This window comes from Diaphorina citri, unplaced genomic scaffold, assembly GCF_000475195.1.
Source record: "Diaphorina citri unplaced genomic scaffold, Diaci psyllid genome assembly version 1.1 scaffold607, whole genome shotgun sequence".
In the NCBI taxonomy this organism is placed as follows: domain Eukaryota; kingdom Metazoa; phylum Arthropoda; class Insecta; order Hemiptera; family Psyllidae; genus Diaphorina; species Diaphorina citri.
The window spans coordinates 37141-60958 of record NW_007378041.1 but is presented as its reverse complement, the minus strand read 5'-3'; the positions used below and the strand labels follow the sequence as shown (position 1 = coordinate 60958).

The 23818-nt window shown below is 36.9% G+C and overlaps 2 protein-coding genes across 3 annotated transcripts; one reads left to right on the top strand and one right to left on the bottom strand.

The window, feature by feature from the left end:
• Positions 1-2006: 2006 nt before the first annotated feature.
• On the bottom strand, positions 2007-4663 carry LOC103510505. Of its 2 annotated transcripts, none has more exons than XM_026824545.1 (4): positions 4483-4663; positions 3921-4055; positions 3419-3550; positions 2007-3157 (listed from the first exon to the last, which is right to left on the bottom strand). In XM_026824545.1, exons 2-4 carry the CDS (start codon positions 4051-4053, stop codon positions 2394-2396), a joined length of 1029 nt encoding a protein of 342 aa, XP_026680346.1. In that variant the 5' UTR covers positions 4054-4055; positions 4483-4663; the 3' UTR covers positions 2007-2393. The 2 variants fall into 2 exon arrangements, with proteins under 2 accessions (XP_026680346.1, XP_008473400.2); XM_008475178.3 differs by lacking the exon at positions 4483-4663 and adding an exon at positions 4212-4290.
• A 411-nt stretch (positions 4664-5074) lies between these two features.
• Positions 5075-18055, top strand: LOC103510507 (40S ribosomal protein S8-like). The gene is made up of 4 exons (XM_026824538.1): positions 5075-5101; positions 5234-5306; positions 7570-7745; positions 17879-18055. The coding sequence occupies exons 1-4, from the start codon at positions 5075-5077 to the stop codon at positions 18050-18052; spliced, it is 450 nt and encodes a 149-aa protein (XP_026680339.1). The 3' UTR covers positions 18053-18055.
• Positions 18056-23818: the final 5763 nt, after the last annotated feature.

The following is a 23818-nucleotide window of genomic DNA, read 5'->3' as shown; positions in this document are numbered from 1 at the left end:
CTGTTCAAGAATGTCGCGTCCAGGTAATAATGCATATTAGTGCCATTGTTTCATCTAAAGTAGGGAAATTTTGGTTCAAGGGTCCAAAGGGTGATATGTAAGAGGCACTTCTTGGTATTTAGGGAAAGATTGAGGACTTTTTTTTAGCAGGTACTTATGGTTCACTACTTTCATTTTTACTTCGTTGCATCTCCTCCTCTAACGGGGGTTTTTCAATCGCCCATGAAGTGCTGATTACTCTATCCCTCGTATTATGTACGAAATAAACAAATATATATATATATATACTAGTAAATCTGTTCTAGAACAGGTAACATCGTAACTTCAACTGTTTTCTTGATTTAGGTTCCTCTTCAAATAAACAAATAATACTTCTAATTTCTAAAATCATAAAATTCTAAAATCAATATTATGCATTATTTTTCCCAAGTCGCATTGAAGAAAAACTCAGCTTCCGCATAAACGCGATTCTGAGTAAGCACATAAACCACGTGCTAGCGTATTGTAAACGGAGCCTAAAGTGCATCGTATGAAACGGGCTTTTGTTCGGCAAACTTCGGTAGCCTCGGAGTTTACTTCGCGCATCTCCGTCGATTTCCTCTTCGAAACAAATATGGCCACATGTTTATGAAGTTCTTTTAGTTTTGTCGAGTGCGGGGTTTCTTCAAAATGGGTAAGTTCGCTTTCTAATTTTCATCCACTTTCATCAGGAAAGTCTTCTACTCTGAGTATTTTTGGTCTACGGTTTTCTATTCACAAGTCCACTATGTTTCTAGTGGAAAACTTTCATATTTTAGTACCGGTTAGTTGCAGAGGGATGGACGATTTTCCAATGGACATCCCTGTGGTATGTTTTCACAAGTTTTGGGCTTAAAGAACTTTGTCATCTCACATTCCCCTTGTAGGATTATTAGAGTACCCTAATTTGCCTGAATTACGAGTGTTCAATACCCTATTCCTGATAGCTAACATCGTATGAAGTTGGTAATAGTTTCTGTTCCGTCAACCGTCACATCCAGATCTTGTATCTTGACTGAACACAAAAGAATTATGTACCTATCATCTTTACTTCTTCTTCCTCCATGTGTACGAGTATTTATGTTCACTACTTTCATTTTTACTTCGTTGCATCTCCTCCTCTAACGGGGGTTTTTCAATCGCCCATGAAGTGCTGATTACTCTATCCCTTGTATTATGTACGAAATAAACAAATAATACTTCTAATTTCTAAAATCATAAACTTCTAAAATCAATATTATGCATTATTTTTCCTAAGTCACAATGAAGAAAAACTCAGCTTCCGCATAAACGCGATTCTGAGTAAGCACTTAAACCACGTGCTAGCGTATTGTAAACGAAACATTTCCGGAAAATCTCATTCACATGACGATCTATGTCAACTTTGGACCGGAACATTTCGATTCCCGCTCTAACAAAGGCAAGATATTCTCAGATATAGTTTCAACACATTCAAATCACAATAAATAGAGCTGTACACACTTAACAGAAAAACAATCACTTGGAAGTTCAAAACGCAATAAATAAGAAAACAATAGGAATTTTCTCGGGAAACACTGGGAAAATCGCCAGCTTTTCTTGAAAATTTGAGAAAAATTATTCAGAAAAAAAAGTACCGGTCTAAAATAAAAAAAAAAAAAATGTGAAAAACTTCGCCATATTGGATTTATTTCAGGTGGACTGCCGAGTTCATGACGTCAAAGAGGTCCGTTCACATGTGCGTCTTGTTGGTCATTGTAAAAGATCAGAATAGGGAACTGCACATTGCTCTATTTGTTTTTTATTTAGAAATTTATGTGGTAATGACTACCTGAGAAGTACCTATGTAACTATTTACTTAAAAGAGAAAATGAAACACATTGCCTACTGCCTAGCAGAAATTGAAGGTAATGAACTAATGAGGACAAATAACAGGATTATCAGAATAACCGTTCAAATTTTTATTTACAATAAATTAATTAATTGATTTCTACCTATGTATTAATTTTGCTGTCTATCTAGGTAGGTAGGTAGATACATGGGAGGTTGACATTTTTCCATACTTAATGACATTACATTGTAATGTGTGTCTATTTTATTATTATACCTACATGTTCCGCTATGATTTCGGTCTGAAAATGTACCATGCTCCTATTCTTCTGTTTATCCATTTAACCCCCCCTCCTCCGTTTTTTATTATTTTTTTTTTATTATTATTTTTTAAGATCAAGCAACTTCTGTCTTTTTAGGATCCCTAAGTAAAAATGGGGTGTCGATCATTTTATCAACGGACCTACCTATAGCTCCATACTGACTTTATGTTGATCAAAATTTGGACAATATTGTAAAGAACTTTTTATTTAACATTTTCCTGTTGTGAGACAACCCACTGTACTTTATCTTTTTCGCCCGTACGACACCGTATAGCCCAGATTGGTCATAAGGGAATCTCGCAGAACGTTCTTGAACTGCTTCTCCATGTAGTTTGTCAGCAAGGACCGCGATCCCTTGATAAACACCTGCTCCATTTCACTCTCCAAATCATCTTCCCCTTCCCCATCCACTTTCTTGTATACATGAAACTGATCATCACCAAAAGTACCTCCCAACCGAGTCTTCCGGTCCGTCCCACCTCCAGCCAAACTATTCTTACAGTTGTACGCGTGGATGGAAATGTAGTTCGGCTCCAAATAGGTGGCCGTGGTTTTGATGTTGATGTTTCGACTGGTCTCGGTCTCAATGACCTGCTCCGGGATGGCGGAAAATCCGAGCCCGACGGATTTCAACTTCAAGGTCATATTGCAGTTCTCTACCGGTCGAGGGAACTGCTGATGATAGCCGTTGTGATAGTTATTACTGTAGTAGTACTTATTGTAGTTGTTGAGATGATCCAGCAGGTCTTTTCCCAGTAGTTCGGACTCGCGAACTTCCTGATCCTCCTGATGAAGCTTCTTTCCCAACTGGTCGCTGTACAGCTGGATGTTTCCAGTGATGGTAAGATCGCGAAAGAGCATATTCGTTTGGAGTAACTTGTGCAGATCGTCGTAGCGGCATTTGTCGATGCGGATGTACCCTTGCTTGTGATACGGCAGGCGGATACGCATGTTGGTGATGTACATGTCGTAAGGAGCCGTGCGCAGGGTTTGATGAAGGGCGTAACCTGTGGAGGGAGGTGAACAAGTTTGGATAAAGCAGAATAAGCCTTTATGGAAGGCATATATTTTGTAAAAATCCCTCTCCCACAAAACACTCAAGTTAAGTCGTAAGGACCGCGAACACGGTAACCATATCTGGATTTTGTAGGGATGATAATTCCCTTATTAAAAAGTCGGCTACTTAATTATACCTTTTTCCTCCCTCCGCCTTACTACTATAACCTACATATATCCTAAATTCCCTGTACTCTCCCATAGTTACCTACCTGACAAATCCAAAGTTGATGTGTCTGCAGAAGAAGATCGCCTGTTGGATAGGGTGCCTAGAACATGATGGACCTTGTACGTGCATTTGTCCAAAGGGGAAGAAAAGTGGCGCGGTATCACATCTGCTCCGTCTGAAATATACGAAATTCATATCGTTAATCTTCAGACAGTTCAAACACATCAAAGTTCGAGAAAAGAACTAACCAACTCCGTTCATATGGCAATAAATTTAGAAAATTGAGACTAGAAAAATTTACCTAAGTTGAGAAATCGACCCAACCATCTGAACTCTCAAGGTAGAAACACACTATCACGTATCAAGTGAGCTGATAGTAGATTACTTTTAACAGTTCAACCCAGTATAGTAATTTTATTCATGACGTACCCAGACAGATTACCTGTCTTGGGAAATATATATTATGGAAACCGGCATACCCCGGTGACTTCCCAAAACCCTTTGCAAATATTATGAGAATTTTGATTTTTGGTGCGATACAAAACCTTCAGAGTTTTCCAGGCGGGGCTCCTGCTGTTTGTCCGGATACTTTATGATTTTCACTTCCTCGTTGATGATGGCTTTGGAGTCTGGCAGACACATGGCAAGTAGGAAAACCCATCTAGACGCACTGAGCATCGCTGAAAACAGGATAGAAAATTCAAAATGATCGAGCCAAAATCAAGGCTGAGAAAAAGGCCGATGACATCTAAATGTGTATTGTAAAAAAATAATAATAAGATAAAAAAAAGATCAATATAGCATTCTGTTAGAAGAAATAGAGCAGGTTCTATTACCTTTTTGTTTTCAAATGTCGAAAAAGTTTACAAGAAAATCAATGTACAACGTGAATCTAATAAAAAATTGAGAATTAAATTCAAACAAAACTGTATGTGTCCACTGACGTCCTAACGTAATCTTACACTGAACTGAAAACTGAACACGAAAAGTTTCACTACTATTCTTGAAACAATTGAAATTTTACATAGCGGATTCCACGATTGTGTGTTTTTTGATGCAGTAAAGTAGGTAGGTATGCACATTGAACATATACCCTACATTACATACCAACAAGAAGTTAAAGAAGTACCAAACAAATTTCACTCGAGACTTAAATTTCGCGATCTACTTAGAAGTGAAGTTATCGCGATTCTTTGGGACAATTGGGACTCAGAACCGGTTGACTGATTTGAATAGGGCTTTTGTAAAGCTTAGGAACCAGATGTTCGCTAGACTGAGTAAATAGGCACTGGTCTTGATGATTATGAAAGTACGTTCTGAATCTGACTAAAGAGAAAGATTACCTAAGAATATTATTTTTCTCTCTTCTTCAGAGGTAATATTTTAACCCTTTAATGTCCAAAAAAAGTCTCGAATTTTCTTCAGCGAGTGCAAACAGTGTTCTTCCGTGTATTGTGCGCAGGTAGAAATTAGGATTATTAGGAATTATCTCCGGTGGATGGTGGATCTCTATTTGAATTCGACAGTATAAAAAAACCAAAAAGATCGCCAAGTATAATGTCGGGTGACCGTCTGAGAAATTCATGGTTGACTTTCTGGAGTTAGCGGGTTCACACAATCACTTGAGGACAGTGAAGAACATCCTAATCATGATCGGTCACACCATTGGTCAAGAGGGTTAAGAAGTTGAAGATGCGTCATGGATGTAGTCACTACAATTTGTAGTGTATGTAGTAATTGTACCAGGTACATCAACATGCCCTGGTGAAATCACATGAAGATACCGATAGTTATCACAACAATTAATTTCTTCATAGATCGGTGTAAGTAGCAGTTATTATATCAAAACAATAACAAGACTACCCGTGGTGGTAACAAGAAGTACAGAGCTCTCCGTATTGACCAGGGCAATTTCTCATGGGGATCTGAATGTAAGTCATATGAATTAATAATCATATTTATTATTTTAACTGTTATTTTCTTTTCTTTTTCATGTCAAATTTCAATTGTTGATGTTACAATTGTTACATTGAAAAACAAGAGTTTTTGTTGACCTTGTCTGCTGACTAGCTGCATTTAACAAGATATCAATGGTATTTGTAATGTAGACATTTTTATGATGAAAAGACAACATTGCATACCTTCTCCACATTATGAAGTGTCTGTGTTTACTCATATGCTCTGAAAAATGTCTACAACACAAGCTTATTATTTTTTAGGGTAATTATGCAGAAGTCACATTCGTGGAAAAGAAAGCTCCTTTTTGTATTTAACCTAACCCTATAATAACACTAATCACTGCTCTAATTGTGAAAACTCCTTTTTGTGTTTAACCTAACCCTATAATAACACTGGTCACTGCTTGTTTGTGCCTTGTGCCAGTTCCTTTGGTAGCAATATTCCACGGACATGACTTCTGCACAAGTACCTTTTTTAGGTATCCTTTGATTAGATCTTTACCATTGGAATTAAAAAAAGGGCCTAGGAGCTGAAGTTTCATAGGGAAATGTACTGATTGTGTTTTCATGATGACAAAACCAAATAGCATACCTTCTCCACATTATGAAGTGTCTATGTTTACCCTTATGCTCTGAAAAATACACTCATCTATTCTTTAGATTCTTTATGTTCAGGTTGTATTTTGCACTTCTTTTAGTCAAAAGGGAAATGGCTGAAATTGATAGTACAAAAAAAATCCAGTAAAAAGAAGAAAAAGAAAAGAAAAAGTTTTAAAAATAGAAGAAGAAGGAGAAGAAGAAGAAGAAAAAAATAGATTTAATGATGACAAAATCTTTGTCAACCCTTCTCCATCTGAAGTGTTCTATGTTGTGTCACAAAGATTTGAATTCTGAAAATTACCAACTAAAAACTAAAAGTATGCCAGCTAGAAAATCATTTTTTATTCTTCTTAAATTGACTGTAGGTATACAAATTATCTTTTCTCTTCTGTTCCCCCTAACTGAAGTGCCTTTTAGACCAGAGATGTCTAGTTATTAACTGAAGTGGCTTTTAGACCAGAGATGTCTAGTTATGTATTGACTTCAATTTTGAAATCAATGTCATGTTTAATGATGACAAAGCCTTTGTTTCAACCCTTCTCCATCTGAAGTGTTCTATGATGCGAAGCAAAGATTTTGATTCTGAAAATGTGGTTCGAGCTTTGTTTCTAGCCTTTCCATTGCTAAGTGTAGAAAGATGCTGTGTTATTTTCTTTCCTTACTCGTACTACCTATACTTAATACTTCATTAATGCTTTCAAAATAAAAAAAAAAATGCAGTGGCTTTTAGACCAGAGATGTCTAGTTATGTATTGACTTCAATTTTGAAATCAATGTCATGTTTAATGATGACAAAGCCTTTGTTTTAACCCTTCTCCATCTGAAGTGTTCTGTGATGTGAAGCAAAGATTTTGATTCTGAAAATGTGGTTCTAGCTTTGTTTCTAGCCTTTCCATTGCTAAGTGTAGAAAGATACTGTGTTATTTTCTTTCCTTACTCGTGCTACCTATACTTCATTAATGCTTAAAAAAAATTAAAAAATAATAAAATAAAATAAAAAATGCACCAATTATGTACAGTATTTTTCTCATTACATATGTAGAAGAGCTTCACTACAGGTACTTACTGTAATTACATAGGATCTGACCATTTATTTATAATTTTTACCCACTTGCAACTCCTCCATTATGTACAGTATTTTTCTTATTACATATGTGGAAGAGCTTCACTATAGGTACTTACTGTAATAAAAAGGAAAAACTTGTTGAATTAGGTGGAACACATGCTAGATTGCTAGAACGTTTTTTTTTAACCTTGATTTTTGAATTCTAGGTAATAAACAGAATGATGAGCTACTTGAATCCGAAGAATTGAATAGTTTGCTTTCACAGGCTTCACTGTTCAATTTGTACTTGATGAATAACAAATTTAACTATTTCACCTCTAACGTTCTGACTGTTCGCTACCAAATAAATCTTGAATTTTACTGACAGTGATTTTTACTTTGGTCTTTTTTGAATTTGCCAAAGCTAGACAAAGGTGCTCATCAGGTATACCTGACAGACGGAAATGATCAGGTGTACCTGTCAGGTCTACCAGATAGTGAGTGGCTGGCCCAAGTGTTAGGTACATCATCATGTCAAAGAGATAGTTAATGAAATGGTATCATTTTAAACTAATTTTTTATTTCATACAGGCTGCACCAGAAAGACCCGTATCATTGATGTTGTGTACAATGCCAGTAACAACGAGTTGGTCCGTACCAAGACTCTGGTGAAGAACGCCATTGTTGTCATTGACGCCACCCCATTCCGACAGTGGTACGAAACCTACTACGCTCTCCCCATTGGACGCAGGAAGACCGGCAAACTGGTGAGTAGTCCCCCATTTTCAATTTAAATATAACTGATTACTACATGAGGTCAATTTCTATATTTACCTGTTCTTCTCCACATTTCTTTAATAAGCTTGAAAAAACTTTTGATCAAAAAATACAAAGTAAGTATAGCTAAATAAAATATCTTTATCCAAACATAAAGATATTGGCATTTTTCTCAACAATATTTTTAATATATGGACATAAAATCAGCCTTTTTGCCCCTTCACTGAAGACCTTAGCTGCACAACCCCCTTGAAAAAATGTCAGCCTTTGTATGGCTGAGAAAATGTTTAATGATGAACCTTTTCCTAACACCATGACTAAATTCTCTGAGTGTGTTAATCGATTAGTCTTTCTGAAGACATTTTCTCAACTTGTAAAAAAATTGTCCAAGTAATTATTGCTGACCAGCCCAGAACAATACTGCTTCTGGAAAGCTTCCTAAAGCTCTAAAATGCTTTATTAAAATACTGTGAACTGATAGACACATAGGTATGTATTTAAAGAAACGGTTCAATTTACAAAGGCACCTCGGAATTCCATGCAAACGTAAATCGTTTCTAATTTGTGTGGCCAGTTCAAGTGCCACATTGATTTGTCATAAAATCGGGTACATTCTATGGTTCTTTGGCAGTCTTGTGCCAAAGGACCGAGTTCTCATGTTTTTGGTACAACCAAGAAGAAAATCAGACATTCACAAGGTATTTATAACGTAGCGGTAGGTACTTGGGACATGCTAATCTAAAATATTATGTGGACCTTTTTTTAATCTTTTTAAAAAACCTGGAATACCCCTACGCTTTATGTATAGTATGAGGGGTAACATTGTTACCTAACTAATTGTTGCTTCTGATGATAGATGGATTTTTACCTAGAAACCAATAAAAATAACTCAAAGGGCGAGGTAAGTCTCGTCAAGATAAAAATAGCCAAGAGCTCTGTTCAAGAATGTCGCGTCCAGGTAATAATGCATATTAGTGCCATTGTTTCATCTAAAGTAGGGAAATTTTGGTTCAAGGGTCCAAAGGGTGATATGTAAGAGGCACTTCTTGGTATTTAGGGAAAGATTGAGGACTTTTTTTTAGCAGGTACTTATGTAGGTGTGTTTCTTTTGTCTTTTGCATTGCCTTGCTCATTCTGAGATCATTAGTGACAGTCCTCAGTCTTGGTTGAATCTTTCAGTGAAGTGGTTGTTCTTTTTACCAGTGAGTTTCATTTTTGATCAGTTTTCCCCCTTTTTCATTCTATCTTTTGAAATTGTTTCCGAGTGAGGTCTCCTTTTCCAACAAGTTTTCTTCTCAGTATTCAAAGAGGATATGAGGATGTTCCTAAAAAATTTCTAGCGATTTTCGTGTGTGGTAAGGAATTTTCTAGTTCTCTTTTTCTGCTAAGTTCAATGTTGATTGGTGACAATAATGATGATCAAAGTAAAACTCGTCGAATGAAATCAAGTGATTATATTTCATTATCAAGCCAAAAGGATACTGAATTGTCACCCGATCTGTAATTAAAACAGCAGATAGGGGGGTAGGTACTTTGAAGTTTCGAATATGTACCTAATTTGCAGCGTTTATAGACAAGAGTCTAACTTAACATTGTTCTAAAGAAAGCTCGCTTAATTTTCATCATTTCCAATGTCTAAATTTTATTATATAATCCATTGACATAATACACTCAAGAAAGCCTATAACTGAATTGACTGCGGGGTAAAGGGACTTTTCAGTCTCATCCTAACAGTATAAATGATTCTATTCCATTCCAAGTATATTCTATTCCGTTCCCAAGTATATTCTATTCCATTCCAAGAATATTCTATTCCGTTCCAAGAATAATGTTCAGGAGTGCATTCTGCTTCATGAAATCAAGTGATTATATTTCATTATCAAGCCAAAAGGATACTGAATTGTCACCCGATCTGTAATTAAAACAGCAGATAGGGGGGTACTTTGAAGTTTCGAATATGTACCTAATTTCCAGCGTTTATAGACAAGAGTCTAACTGAACATTGTTCTAAAGAAAGCTCGCTTAATTTTCAACATTTCCAATGTCTAAATTTTATATAATCCATTGACATACTACACTCAAGAAAGCCTATAACTGAATTGACTGCGGGGTAAAGGGACTTTTCAGTCTCATCCTAGCAGTATAAATGATTCTATTCCATTCCAAGTATATTCTATTCCGTTCCCAAGTATATTCTATTCCATTCCAAGTAGATTCTATTCCATTCCAAGAATAATGTTTAGGAGTGCATTCTGCTTCGCAATGATGATATGTGTTTTTTGGTTCCATGGCTGAAGCCTAGTGATGTTACACTACACAGTTGTATTTCCCACAGCGCTCTGAGTCAAGCGGATTGCACTTCCCCTTTCTATAGGTTCTTTCTGTTGTTCAGAACAAAAATTTGCACTCAAGAGACAACAAAAAGGAAATTTTAATTGTGTTACCCATATTTAAATGCTTGTCACAAATATCGTTCCCCGATTATTACACCTAGATAAATTTTCTGACTTGACTTGGACTCGAACCATCAACCTTCAGATCCAAAGTCCAACGCGTTAACAACTGCACCACTGAAGTTGGTTCTCAAGAGACAATGGTCCATTCTCATAGGTCTTTGAATAATTTTGAAAGACAATAATGATGATGAAAGTAAAACTCGTCAAATGAAGCAAAGTGATTATAGTTCATTATCAAGCCAAAAGGATACTGAATTGTCTTTTAATTATTAACAATCTTTGGATCATTCAAAACTACTTTTTCGGTGATTGAAAATTCTCCCATTAGTGATATACTTATCTGAATAAGTCATTGGTTAAACCCACTATGAATCTTTGAAAATGCTTTTGGTAATCCAGTGTTTCCAATCTTGACAAGTCAACTGGTCTTCTGTGTTGTGTAGATGGTACCACAGTAGTTTGGTACCTATGTGATCAACAGATCAACTCCCTCAAGCTTTTCTTGTTAGAACTATCTCGAAGTAGGTATCTAAAAATCCCATGCCATCGTTCTATACTTAATAAAAACAGAATGCATTTGCTTTGCAATGATGATAATATGTGTTATTTGGTTCTATGGCTGAAGCATGGTGATGTTACACTGCACAGTTGTATTTCCCACAGCGCTCTGAGTCAAGCAAATCTATTCTTAATAGCTTAAAAAAAAACTTGAGAACCTACTTAGTGAAGCTTAACACCCTACTCAAAAAGCCCACTTTAAGGCTTAGGGGGCAAACAGCCCCAAAAGTGTAGATGGGTATGTACCTACTGTCATAGAGAAATTTTAAATCTGTATTCTGTGCTAGAGGTAGTAGGTACCTACACTCAAATTAGGTTTCAATTGATGGGAATGAAGCAGCATAATTGCTGCTCAAGAGATCATTGCTCGGTAATTGAGGGCCTGTATTCACATGTGTTCTGTTCTGAAGTACTAACTGGTGTTTGTTTGTCATTACAGGTATTTCCCGGGATCATTGGCATAAGAGACGTGCCACAGGGGGCAAAAGGAAGCCCATCAGAAAGAAGAGGAAGTTTGAGTTAGGACGTCCAGCAGCTAACACCAAGGTATGAGTCATTTTATTTACGTAAGATCCCTACTAATCTAAATCCTAAAAAAATTGCACATGGGGGAAAAAAGTCTGTATGTACTTGGTCTTTTGTAAGTTTGTGGCACGCATGGCCTTTTGCCATCCTAGAAAGAAACATGTTGAATTTAAACATCAATCATAGGGTTTATAAAAATTGCTACTAAAAGGAGCTGTCACAAATGAGTAGTGACCACTGTTATTTTAGGATTAGGTTTAATGCTGTAAGAAGCTTTCACAAATGAACAGTGACAGGTAAAACACAAAATGCAGTTTAAGTTGAATTTAAACATCAATCATAGGGTTTATAAAAATTGCTACTAAAAGGAGCTGTCACAAATGAGTAGTGACCACTGTTATTTTAGGGTTAGGTTTAATGCTGTAAGAAGCTTTCACAAATGAACAGTGACAGGTAAAACACAAAATGCAGTTTACTTTTTCATTGTCATGGCTTCTGAATAATTACTTTTCTAATGATCCACCTAAGTTACTTAAATTACATTGTAACTAATTGAAATCAAACTTCCTTTCTTTTTCAGCTTGGACCCAGAAGAATACACACTGTACGTACCCGTGGTGGTAACAAGAAGTACAGAGCTCTCCGTATTGACCAGGGCAATTTCTCATGGGGATCTGAATGTAAGTCATATGAATTATTTTAACTGTTATTTTCTTTTCTTTTTCATGTCAAATTTCAATTGTTGATGTTACAATTGTTATATTGAATTACAAGAGTTTTTGTTGACCTTGTCTGCTGACTAACTTTTGGTTAAGACCGGTGCAACGCTTGGCGGCATTTTACCGCTTTTTGGCGGTTTTCGGTGTAATTTAACAATATCTCGGGAACGTTAATAAGCTAAAGACTTGAAATTTGGTATGTAGTTCAAAAATGTGACAAGGATGCAATACAAAATACGTTTGGTTAAAATAGGTGCTGCGGTTGGTGGTATTTTGACCGCTCTTCGGCGGGTTTCGACCGCTTTTTGGCGGTTTTCAGCTATATCGACTAAACAGTTAGAAATATTGTAAATGTTACAACAGAACACCCAAATAAGCACCATTCAATAGGATAAGGAAAGTCGTGTGATGTTCACACCAGATTTTTATTTCTTTCATTTCACTTAGAATTAATGGGGATGGCTAGGGCTATGCTGAATTCAATGATGAAGCTAGAACGACGGTCTGCTTACACATTAAATGGTGATAGCCCGTTCTACTGAGAATTTTAACTAGTATAATGTGTGCTGCTACAAAGGATTACCTACTTACAAATCCTTTGAAATGTGATTTCTGGGGTGAGGATGGAGCTTTTTGATGGCTAATAAAGTGAATTTACTTTATTTAAAAAAATTAAATTAAAAGTAGAACGACGGTCTGCTTACACATTAAATGGTGATAGCCCGTTCTACTGAGAATTTTAACTAGTATAATGTGTGCTGCTACAAAGGATCACCTACTTACAAATCCTTTGAAATGTGATTTCTGGGGTGAGGATGGAGCTTTTTGATGGCCAACAAAGTGAATTTACTTTATTTAAAAAAAAATAAATTAAAACAAAATGGCAAGACAATAATGATGATGAAAGTAAAACTCGTCAAATGAAATAAAGTGATTATATTTCATAATCAAGCCAAAAGGATACTGAATTGTCTTGTCATACCCTGAAAGAAAGAAAAAAAAAAGGAATATAAATATATAATAGAATGAAGTTGGACACACATAGAGGCAAAGTTTGTCCTGGTTACCTGTAGGAAAACTAAAATAGTTTTTATTTGGAATTATATTCAATGATGAATCTAGAACGACGGTCTTCTTACACATCAAATGGTGATAGCCCGTTCTACCGAGAATATATCCAAAAGGAATTTGTTGGAAACCAGCTTTTTTTATTTTTAGAATTTTATTTATATTTATTTATATTTAATTTTTAGAATTAGATTTTAGTTTATAATCTGATATTCTAAAATTTTTTAATATGGCCTTTAATGTGGCAGAGCTTTAATATATGAGCTTTTTTTAGAGCTTAAATATATGAGCTCTTTTTAGAGCTTAAATATATGAATGAGCTCTTTTTAGAGCTTAAATATATGAATGAGCTCTTTTTAGAGCTTAAATATATGAATGAGCTCTTTTAGGAGCTTTAATATTTTTGCTCTCAAGACAATAATGATGATGAAAATTAATCTCGTTAACATGAAATTAATCGGTGATTATATTTCCATTCCAAGCCAAAAGGATACTGAATTGTCTGCTTGCTACTGCTTCATTAAAAGTTTCAGTAGGTATTATACCAAAGGCTTTTGTGGCAAGAATCTATGCCATTTTAGGGGGGATGCTCTATTCTCACTTTTTTTTAATAGGCATTTTTTCACTTTTTCCCCGTTCCATTTGAGGCAGGATCCTTTAAAAAGAATCTGGAGCTCTTCAATCAGGTAACGAGAGAAGAAGATTTTTGATTTTTTGAAGCTGTCAAGACAATAATGATGATGAAAATTAATCTCGTTAACATGAAATCAGAGTGATTATATTTCCATTCCAAGCCAAAAGGATACTGAATTGTCTTCCTGCTTCATTAAAAGTTTCAGCCTTTGTTACCAAAATTTTTGCGGCAAGAAATTTGTGCCATTTTAGGGGTCTGTTCTCACTTTTTTTTTTCCTATTTATCTTAGTTTTTGTTAAACAACTCGGGACAGTTCTTATTTTCCTTTTATGTAGCATTTATTCATCTTTTTCTCGTTTTATTTGAGCAGGCAGGATTTTCCTAAAAGAGCTCTTCCAGCAGGTGTAGAGGTGGGACGGACGATTTTTAAAGCTACCAAGCAAGACTATAGTGTTACGCATATTTAAATGCTTGTCACAAATATCGTTCCCCGATTATTACACCTAGATAAATTTTCTGACTTGACTTGGACTCGAACGATCAACCTTCAGATCCAAAGTCCAACGCGTTGATAACTGCACCACTGAAGTTGGTTCTCAAGAGACAATGTTCCATTCTCATAGGTCTTTGAATAATTTTGAAAAACAATAATGATGATGAAAGTTAAACTCGTCAAATGAAGCAAAGTGATTATATTTCATATCAAGCCAAAAGGAATAGATCAGTTGCGCTTACTTGGGTGGTGTTTCAAAGTCATAGAGCAGGAAAAATGAGGACCAACGGAATTTTCCTTACATATCAAGCCAAAAGGATACTGAATTGTCTTTCATTATTAACAATCTTTGGATCATTCAAAACTACTTTTTCGGTGATTGAAAATTCTCCCATTAGTGATATATCTGAATAAGTCATTGGTTAAACCCACTATGAATCTTTGAAAATGCTTATCGTTTTCATTTCTTTCATTTCACTTAGAATCAGGGTGTCTACCAGACTGGAAAACCGGGAAAACCGGGAAAAGTCAGGGAATTTCATGGAGACTGGAAAAGTCAGGGAAAAGTCAGGGAATTTTACGAAAAAGTGCCAAAAATCGAAAAAAGTCAGGGAATTTTTCAAAGCCTAAAAAAAGACAAAGAAAGATTTCAATTAAAAAAGTATGCAACCATGAAGGGGCAACATATAATCTCTCAAAAATTTCGCCTGCGGCGCTGAAATTTTTGTTCGCGGTATTCGCGTTTTGTTCGCGGTATTCGCGTTTTGTTCGCGGTATTCGCGTTTTGTTCGCGGTATTCGCGTTTTGTTCGCGGTATTCGCGTTTTGTTCGCGGTATTCGCGTTTTGTTCGCGGTATTCGCGTTTTGTTCGCGGTATTCGCGTTTTGTTCGCGGTATTCGCGTTTTGTTCGCGGTATTCGCGTTTTGTTCGCGGTATTCGCGTTTTGTTCGCGGTATTCGCGTTTTGTTCGCGGTATTCGCGTTTTGTTCGCGGTATTCGCAGTTATGGGTTCGATCTCAGGCAAACGCAGATTTTTTTCAGCTCTTTTTTAATTGATGAAACCAAAATTTTCGCCTGCGGCCGGTCCTAAAAATTTTAGTTTCAATAGATTATATAGCTCACAATTTTTGCCTGCCGCGCTGTTCTTCATTCTTTTCGTGTTAACCTTCATCCCCCCAGGATGTGTGAATGTGTAGACCGAAAAATTACAAAAAAAAAAAAAAAAAAAAATAATAATAATGCGGTGCAGTTACTTCATGTGCAAATGGAGGACTTAAGCCCTTACCCTAGTGGGATGAAAAAAGATTGGAGAATTAATGTTGAACAGGCTTGGGAACATTACTTAAAAAAAAAAAAAAAAAAAAAAATCTGTTGTGACGCAGTGGGAATAGGGTGGGAAATCTTGAAAAAGTAGACTGGAAATTTGGAAAAAATGGACTGGAAAACCGAGAAAAGTCAGGGAATTTTATTTTTCCATTTTGGTAGACACCCCGATAGATGTGTTCTGATTTCTAATCAGTATTTTGTAAGTTATTTCAACGAAGTGTATAAATTGAAAAAACCCCCATTTTTTTTTTTTTTTTTTTTTTTTTTTTTTTTTTTTTTTTGTGAGAAAGTCTTCAGAAAAAAAAATGGAATATTGATTTGAGTTTTTCTAATAAGGTATTTCATATGTTTTCGAGTGTAAATTTGTGCATGATGACATCGCAGAATACTCAGAAGTCGAGCTTATGACTCTTCTAACACGATGTTGAAACAAACTGTGGAATTCCTCGTTGCTGACACAAATGGGACTTGACGTTTTCTGTTTGCCAATTGGAGGTTAAAACATGCAAATCCTGAAGTTAGTAGATTCGTAGTAGCTCAACCCATCCTTTAGGGCTATTCGCTCCCACACCAAACCCTTCGGAGTGGTCTTTCTGTGTATGCAGTTAAGCTCTCTGAAGTTAAAGGCCTAACTAGTGAATGAAGAACGAGTGTTTAAGTAGAGGGTCGTTTGCCGTTTGTGCCCTTGTCGTTTTCACAAGCTATAATGATGAGCCCTTATAATCTGACGCGGTTGCGGCACTTCATTGAGCCGCAGCTGCGTCCCGATGATGAATATCAATACAAAACTATTTCACCTCTAACGTTCTGAATAGCCTGTGAAAAAAAAATCGCTTGTAAAATCTACACATTATTAATTATTAAATTACCTACCTAATTTGTTTCTAAGGACAAAGGTAAGGAAGGCTTTATGTGTGCCGAAAGGCAATGTGTTCCAATTTACGAGACCCCCACCTTTACTCGAAACCCATCGTTTTTTATTTATTTATTTTTTAATAATACATTAGAAAAAAAAATAAAAAAAAATAATAATACTATTGGATATAAGATTTAAAAAAAAAAAAATAATAATAAATATTGAGTTATGTTTTGGTGACAATAATGATGATCAAAATAAAACTCGTCAAATGAAATAAGTCAGTGATTATATTTTATAATCAAGCCAAAAGGATACTGAATTGTCACCAAAACACATCAGCTAAGAATGAGAAGTAGAACCAGCACAATAATAATGAAGGACTATGAAAGTATTAATAGATATATTTCGCCCCAAGAGGGTAAGCAAGGAGACAAAACACAGATCACTATGTGTAGGCTAAAATCTCTTAAAGTTGACAATAATGATGATCAAAGTAAAACTCGTCAAATGAAGTAAAGTGATTATATTTCATAATCAAGCCAAAAGGATACTGAATTGTCATCAAAACGCACGTACTGAGGCACTGAGGGACTATTTTGTCCATAGATTTCAGAAGATCTCCAACAAACCACGGGATTTGCCATTTGCCCAACAAACCACGGGATTTGCATTCCGAGGTACCGGGTCCGCTTGCCGGAAAAGCCATTTTATCCAAGGTCTTTATTATTTTTACTCTTGATTTTGAAACCATAAAATACACAAGACCCTGTTAAGACTGCTGGGGTAAAGGGACTTCTCGGTCCTTTTGGAGTAGGATTACAAGGTATATTCTATTCTGTTATTTTCTCAGCAGTTTTCAGTTCCTCCTAGCACTGTGATGATAACTGTAACCTCATGATGCTTGACGCCTCTAGTGGATGGCGTCAGTTTTTGACGTCCCACGCCCAGTCTTGCACCCCTGAGTGTGTTTTCATAGTTACTCTGAGTGCTTTCCTTATTTTCATTGTCTTCCAAAGGCAAAAAACATTGGAGTGGAGAGCATAGCGCGTAGTAGGAAGCGACGAATTTAAACCGCATAGACGTGAGAGCAAGAATCTCTTTGCTCTCCGCTCCACTCTGGTTTTAGCCTAAAGTACTTACTACTCTTGTGGCCGAAACTTTTTTGTTTCACTTTTTTCCAATCGGTTTGTTGAGGGAACTGTAATTAAACACGGGTCTTATTTGCCTGATTGAAGTGAAGTTGGACAGAAAAGAAGAAAGTTATCCGTTATCTGATAAAGTTCGTCGCGGGCGGGAATCGAACTCGCGCCCTTTTATTCTTTTAAGCTCCCCAAGTAGGTACTAATTGTCTGGGTGAAGCTTTCTTGTTTTGATTTCACTTACTTATTATTTAACTTCCTACGCCGATATTGAGCTCTCTAATTTACACTGTTTGGTCTTTTGGTGATTTTTTTAACGGTTTTTCTATATTTGTGTTTTTTCAGACGGAGGCTGAGGAGGCCGTTCTCAACAAGAAGAGATCGAAGAAGGTCGTGAAGAAGTACAAGTCGAGACAGAAGCACGCCAAGGTAGAGCAGGCTATTGAGGAACAGTTCCAGACCGGACGTATTCTAGGTAAGAAGGAAATGAGTTTTCCAAGGCCGGAGGCCACAAAGTGAGTTTAAACTCCGTTTAAATTTCAATTTCTGTTCAAGCAAGCAATCTGATTGGCTGAAAATTTTAAAAATCAACCAAAATCAACCAATCTATCAGATTTGCTTAATCCGAGAGTTAAACTTAAACCGAGTTTAAACTGACTTAGTGACCCAACGGCCTAAGGTGTTAAACTAGTGTATAACTGCTAAGGCCAGGTACTCACTATTAGGTAGACCTGACAGGTACACCTGATCAGGTCCGCGTGTCAGGCCTACCTGGTAGTGTGTGTTCACCAGATATCAGGTAGACTTGTTAGACGCACCTTTTCGGCCGTACCTGTCAGATCTAACAGGGTGTCTGTCTACCAGACTGGAAAACCGGGAAAAGTTGGGAAATTTCATGGAGACTGGGAAAGTAAGGAAATTTCACAAGCAAATTGACAAAAATCAAAATAATTTGTCGACATTTGTGCATGATGACATCGCAGAATTCTCAGAAGTCGAGCTTATGACTCTTCTAACACGATGTTGAAACAAACTGTGGAATTCCTCGTTGCTGACACAAATGTTGACTTTTTTTCCCAATTGAAATCGAAAAGTTTCAATACTATCTGAGCGCACGGCAGTGCGCCAGGCCAAGTTCCAGTAAGCACGCCTGTGTATCTTTACACGAACCGATTCGGCAGGTTTTCCTCACCTTCATAGATCGGCTTCCTCTAAAGATAAACTTTTGAAATTCAAGGCACATATTTAGGTAAGGTATATAAACATACCTTGAAAATTTGAGCTCTTAATACCTAATAGTAGTTTTAGCGCGGTGGACTCTGGATCTGGAGGTTGGTGGTTCGAGTCCAAGTCAAGTTCTGAGCGCACGGCAGTGCGCCAGGCCAAGTTCCAGTAAGCACGCCTGTGTATCTTTACACGAACCGATTCGGCAGGTTTTTCTCACCTTCATAGATCGGATTCCTCTAAAGATAAACTTTTGAAATTCAGGGCACATATTTAGGTAAGGTATATAAACATACCTTGAAAATTTGAGCTCTTAATACCTAATAGTAGTTCCGGAGATATAGAGGCGCAAAAATCGCAATTTTTTTACTCATTCACTCACTCACTCACTCATCAAAATGTTGAGGCACTTCCCGATATAGTAGAAACTTGAAATTTGGCAGGATGGTAGCTCTTGATGAGTAAGTAAAGGGAAAAATCTGAAAATCGGCAAAAGTTGCACTGGGCGCCGCCCACAGGCAGAAATAACCGCTTTTTGGCGGTTTTCATCAAACGAGTTAGAGACATCGAAAAAGTTATGAGAGTAGACCCCCCCAAAACCATACCTAAACCCCCGAAATATCAGTTTTTATTGACATCAGGACAACGGTTAGCGGTGTTTTTCGACATTTCGACCGCTATTTCGCTGATAATTAAAGACTTAGTTAAGTACATAATTATGGAAATTGACTACCTTTAATATCTGCTTATTAGATTAGATGGCTGACTATTACCTAGCTCTATCATAGGCTATTTACAGGCACTTTTTTCCTTCTTACTACCAAGCTGGTAGTTAATTTTGACATGGGAATTTTCAGGGAGATCAACCTTTTAAGGCCAGGAAAGAAGATCAAAGATTATAAATCAGAAATCTAAAAGCTACCTCTATTTATGCTACCTATAGTAAAATCAGAGTAGATCTGCGCCAATCAGAAATCAGATAGGTACATAGATCAGACTGATTCTGAAAGTGAAACTGATCTTATGCCATGGCATAGGATCTTATGATTCTTATGGTTCGATGGTGTGCATAATGGTATTATGGAGGTATAGATCCATTTTGTTGGTTTTATTCATTGAGCATACCTATAATTTTCTGACTGCAGAAGTGTTATGATAGTAATTGTCATGAACGATTTTGGTATTGTTGCAAAATCTAGAATAGTTGCCATCATTTCAGATATTCATGATCGTGCTTTGGCATCTTCGACTCCGAGTTATTTCTAAACTTTTTATAAATTCTGAACTTTTTATAAATTATGTTCTTATATTTTTCTCCAAGTTCTGTAGATATGTTCTTAGCTCTTAGGACTAAAACTAAGTAGATCAGAGAACAAACCATTCTAGGGTTCGACAGCTTTAAGCTGAAAAGAACCATCCATAACGCAATTCCCCTTATGGATGGTTCTTTTCTACTTATTGCTGTCCAGCAACTAAAGCTGTTCTGGTGCTACAAAAACAGAAAACAAAATGCAACACTGTCTCGAATTAAAACTCGAAACTCACTTCGTACACTCTATTACATTTTTATATTGTCTAATTGTCTACTGTCTTATTTTTTATATTGTCTACTGGTGAATTATTATTTCTCTACTTTCTCTTCATATCACTCACTATAAAAACAAAAGCGTTGATAACTTTGTGTTTCATTTTCGTTGTTTCACCATATCTACTATCTTTATACCTATCTACAATGCTACATACATGATGTGTGTTTTCTAAACCCCAGGTCTATAATCTCGAGTTAGTTCTCCGAACAGTCTCAGAGCAGTCTTCGAGTACGCTCAGAGGTCTCACTACACGAACTTCAATGGACCTGGGTCTAGTCTCCTGCAAGCAGAAGGAAACACTTTTGATAGAGGGAACTGTAACTGCTAAGGTCTTATGGTCCCGAAAGCGAAAAGAGAAGGACGACAGGATAAGAGAAAGCCAGCCGTTCCGAGAACGAATCTTAGCTGTTTAGGATAAAGTTCGCTCCGTGCTGGAATCGAACCCGCGACCTAGCGCCTACAAGGCAGACGAGCTACCTTCCAAGCTAACTAGGCTGGCAGGATTTTTTCCTTTTTCTTTGAAAAAATCTCCAATTTGTTCAATTAGTCTATCTCCAACTCTATAGCTAAATTCTCAATACTTAAATCTCAAGTTTTGTTTCATGTTCTGCTTCCAAGTTTTACTCTAAAGTCGTCACTCATTTTATTTTCACAATGGAACAAAAACGTGAGTTGGCCTCCAATCAACATATCTCATGTGCTCATGTCAGACATTTCGTGTTCTTGTGGCTTTGTATACCGAATATTAAATTTGTTGGATTTCATGTTAGTCATAAATAGTTTAACAGGAGCTCTGGCAGTTTTGTAGAAGGTAGCTGAAGCTAGTTAGCTTCATGATGTATTTACAAGGTACATACATATTTGGTACATAAGTTAAGTAGCTACGTATCTACATTGTATGCAGAACGTTTTTGTAGAGTTAGAAACTGTACTGTAGTGAAAAGAAACATACTACGGGAAGGACATGGTACGACACAGACCACACGAGTCTCTAATACAACAACCAAAGAAGGACTATGAAACACTCATTTTTAGATTCAATGATGGATTTAAGACGAATTAATACTTAAAATCTTGCTGATTCCATTTCCATGTCTTCCTCATATGCTGTGTCCAACTGTCCACACAGGCACACACAGTCGACGGTCGTAGATCGACGCGAAATTCCATCTTGTCGAGGCATTGTGGTCGGTTTTAGTCATCGATCGACTGTGTGTGCACACTTCTTTTGGAAACTATCCGTGTCAACAACATGGTCTATAATTGGAGAAATTATCGACCTTCTACTAAGTTAACTAAGTACTCATATGAGTTCTACTATCTAATATCCAAACACAGTACTTACATTCATAGGTACGTAGGTATAACTTACATGGTTTGCATGGAACTCTCAGCTCTCAGTAATGGGTGACGTGTATTTTACATATTTGCTGATATCTCTCTAATAACACCCTATCTCCCAAGAAGACTCGCAACTGGCAACTTTTTATTCACATCCTACATACACATTAGTGTCTCAGTGAACTTACTATTTGTAGTCGTCTTCTAATTTTGTAGGCAAACAAGTCTTCGAGTTTCTCAAGTGGTCTTCTTTCTGGTCTCCCATTTCGTTGCTTAATCTATGTGACCTTAAAACTGTTTTCTTGAATTTAGCTCATCAGGTATCAGGTAGACCTGACATTCGGACATTTACAGCCGTACCTATCAGGGTATCAGGTCTACCTGATAGTGTGTGTGCTCGTCTGGTATACCTGTTCAGGTGTCCCTGGCTGGTCTACCTGATAGTGAATGGCTGGCCTAATGATGATTTTCATTATGTAGGCTCATCAGGTATCAGGTAGACCTGACATTCGGACATTTACAGCCGTACCTATCAGGGTATCAGGTCTACCTGATAGTGTGTGTGCTCAGGTGTCCCTGGCTGGTCTACCTGATAGTGAATGGCTGGCCTAATGATGATTTCATTATGTAGGTAATACCTACTATAATAATAATGATGATACTATGACGTCACAGACTGATGTCTGATGTGAAGTTGAGCTTTGGAGGGGAATCAGTGTACCGTTAAAATGGGAACAGACATGGGTGTCTTGTTACCGGTATAATAATCTGGTACAAATAGGTATTATACGAGTAGGTACACAATGTATTGCTGAAGAGTATCAAGTTTTGTTCCATCTGACCTTGGATTGGCCTGTTTTCACATGAAATTGTGTTCCTACCTTCCTACCGCTATATTTGACTTCGTCTACATATCTGAGGTTCCATGGTAAGGCCAGCCACTCACTGTCAGGTAGACCTGATCAGGTGTCAGATCTACCTGATAACTAGAAAACACTTCTATACCCACCTAATTCATTTGTATCAATCATTACCTACGGACTACGCTTGTGGCTTTGTATACCGAATATTAAATTTGTTGGATTTCATGTTAGTCATAAATAGTTTAACAGGAGCTCTGGCAGTTTTGTAGAACGTAGCTGAAGCTAGTTAGCTTCATGATGTATTTACAAAGTACATGTTTGGTACATAAGTTAAGTAGCTACGTATTTACATTGTAGGTATGCAGACCGTTTTTGTGTATTTTGAAACTGTACAGTGGCGGAAAGCAACATACAACGGGAAGGGATTGGTACGACACAGACCACACGAGTCTAATGCAACGCCCAAAGGACTATGAAACACTCGTCTTTAGATACAATGATAGATGACGTTATTAGGACATTTTAAGACTACCATTTCCATGTCTTGATTTCTCTTGGTGTTTTTGTTGTAGCGGTGTAGCTACACCGAAGTAGGTTGATGGTCTGTAGCCAAGATTACTTGCCCCGTCCCGAACCGCAGTCAACCATCATAAGGACCTGTGCTTCAACCCTTTGTAACGTATGAACAGAGATAAACCCTTTGTAACCTTCAGCTAGCCAAGGTGGTTAGGGTTTGGCTGCTCTGATCCCTATTTATAGTCCCTCAGTAAGACACTGGTCTGCTCCCTCTTTAAGGTCCCTCACCCCCACCCTGACCTATTCTTTCTGTCTCTTACAAACCATCAGTGTCAACAACATGATCCCTAATTGGAGAAATTACCAACCTTCTAGGTACTAAGTGCCGATGCTAATATCCAAACACAGTACATACATGGAACTCTCAGTAATAGGTAACGTGTATTTTACATATTTGCTGATATCTCTCTAATAACACCCTATCTCTCAATAAGACTCGCAACTGGCAACTTTTTATTAACATCCTACGTACACATTAGTGTTTCAGTGAACCTACTTATATGTAGTCGTCTTCTAATTTTGTAGGCAAACAAGTCTTCGAGTTTCTCAAGTGGTCTTCTTTCTGGTCTCCCATTTCGTCGCTTAATCTATGTGACCTTAAAACTGTTTTCTTGAATTTAGATACAGGTATAGGTCTATATCTTTTTAGCTTGATTTTTTTTTTTTTTTTTTTTTTTTTAATTTAAAATCAA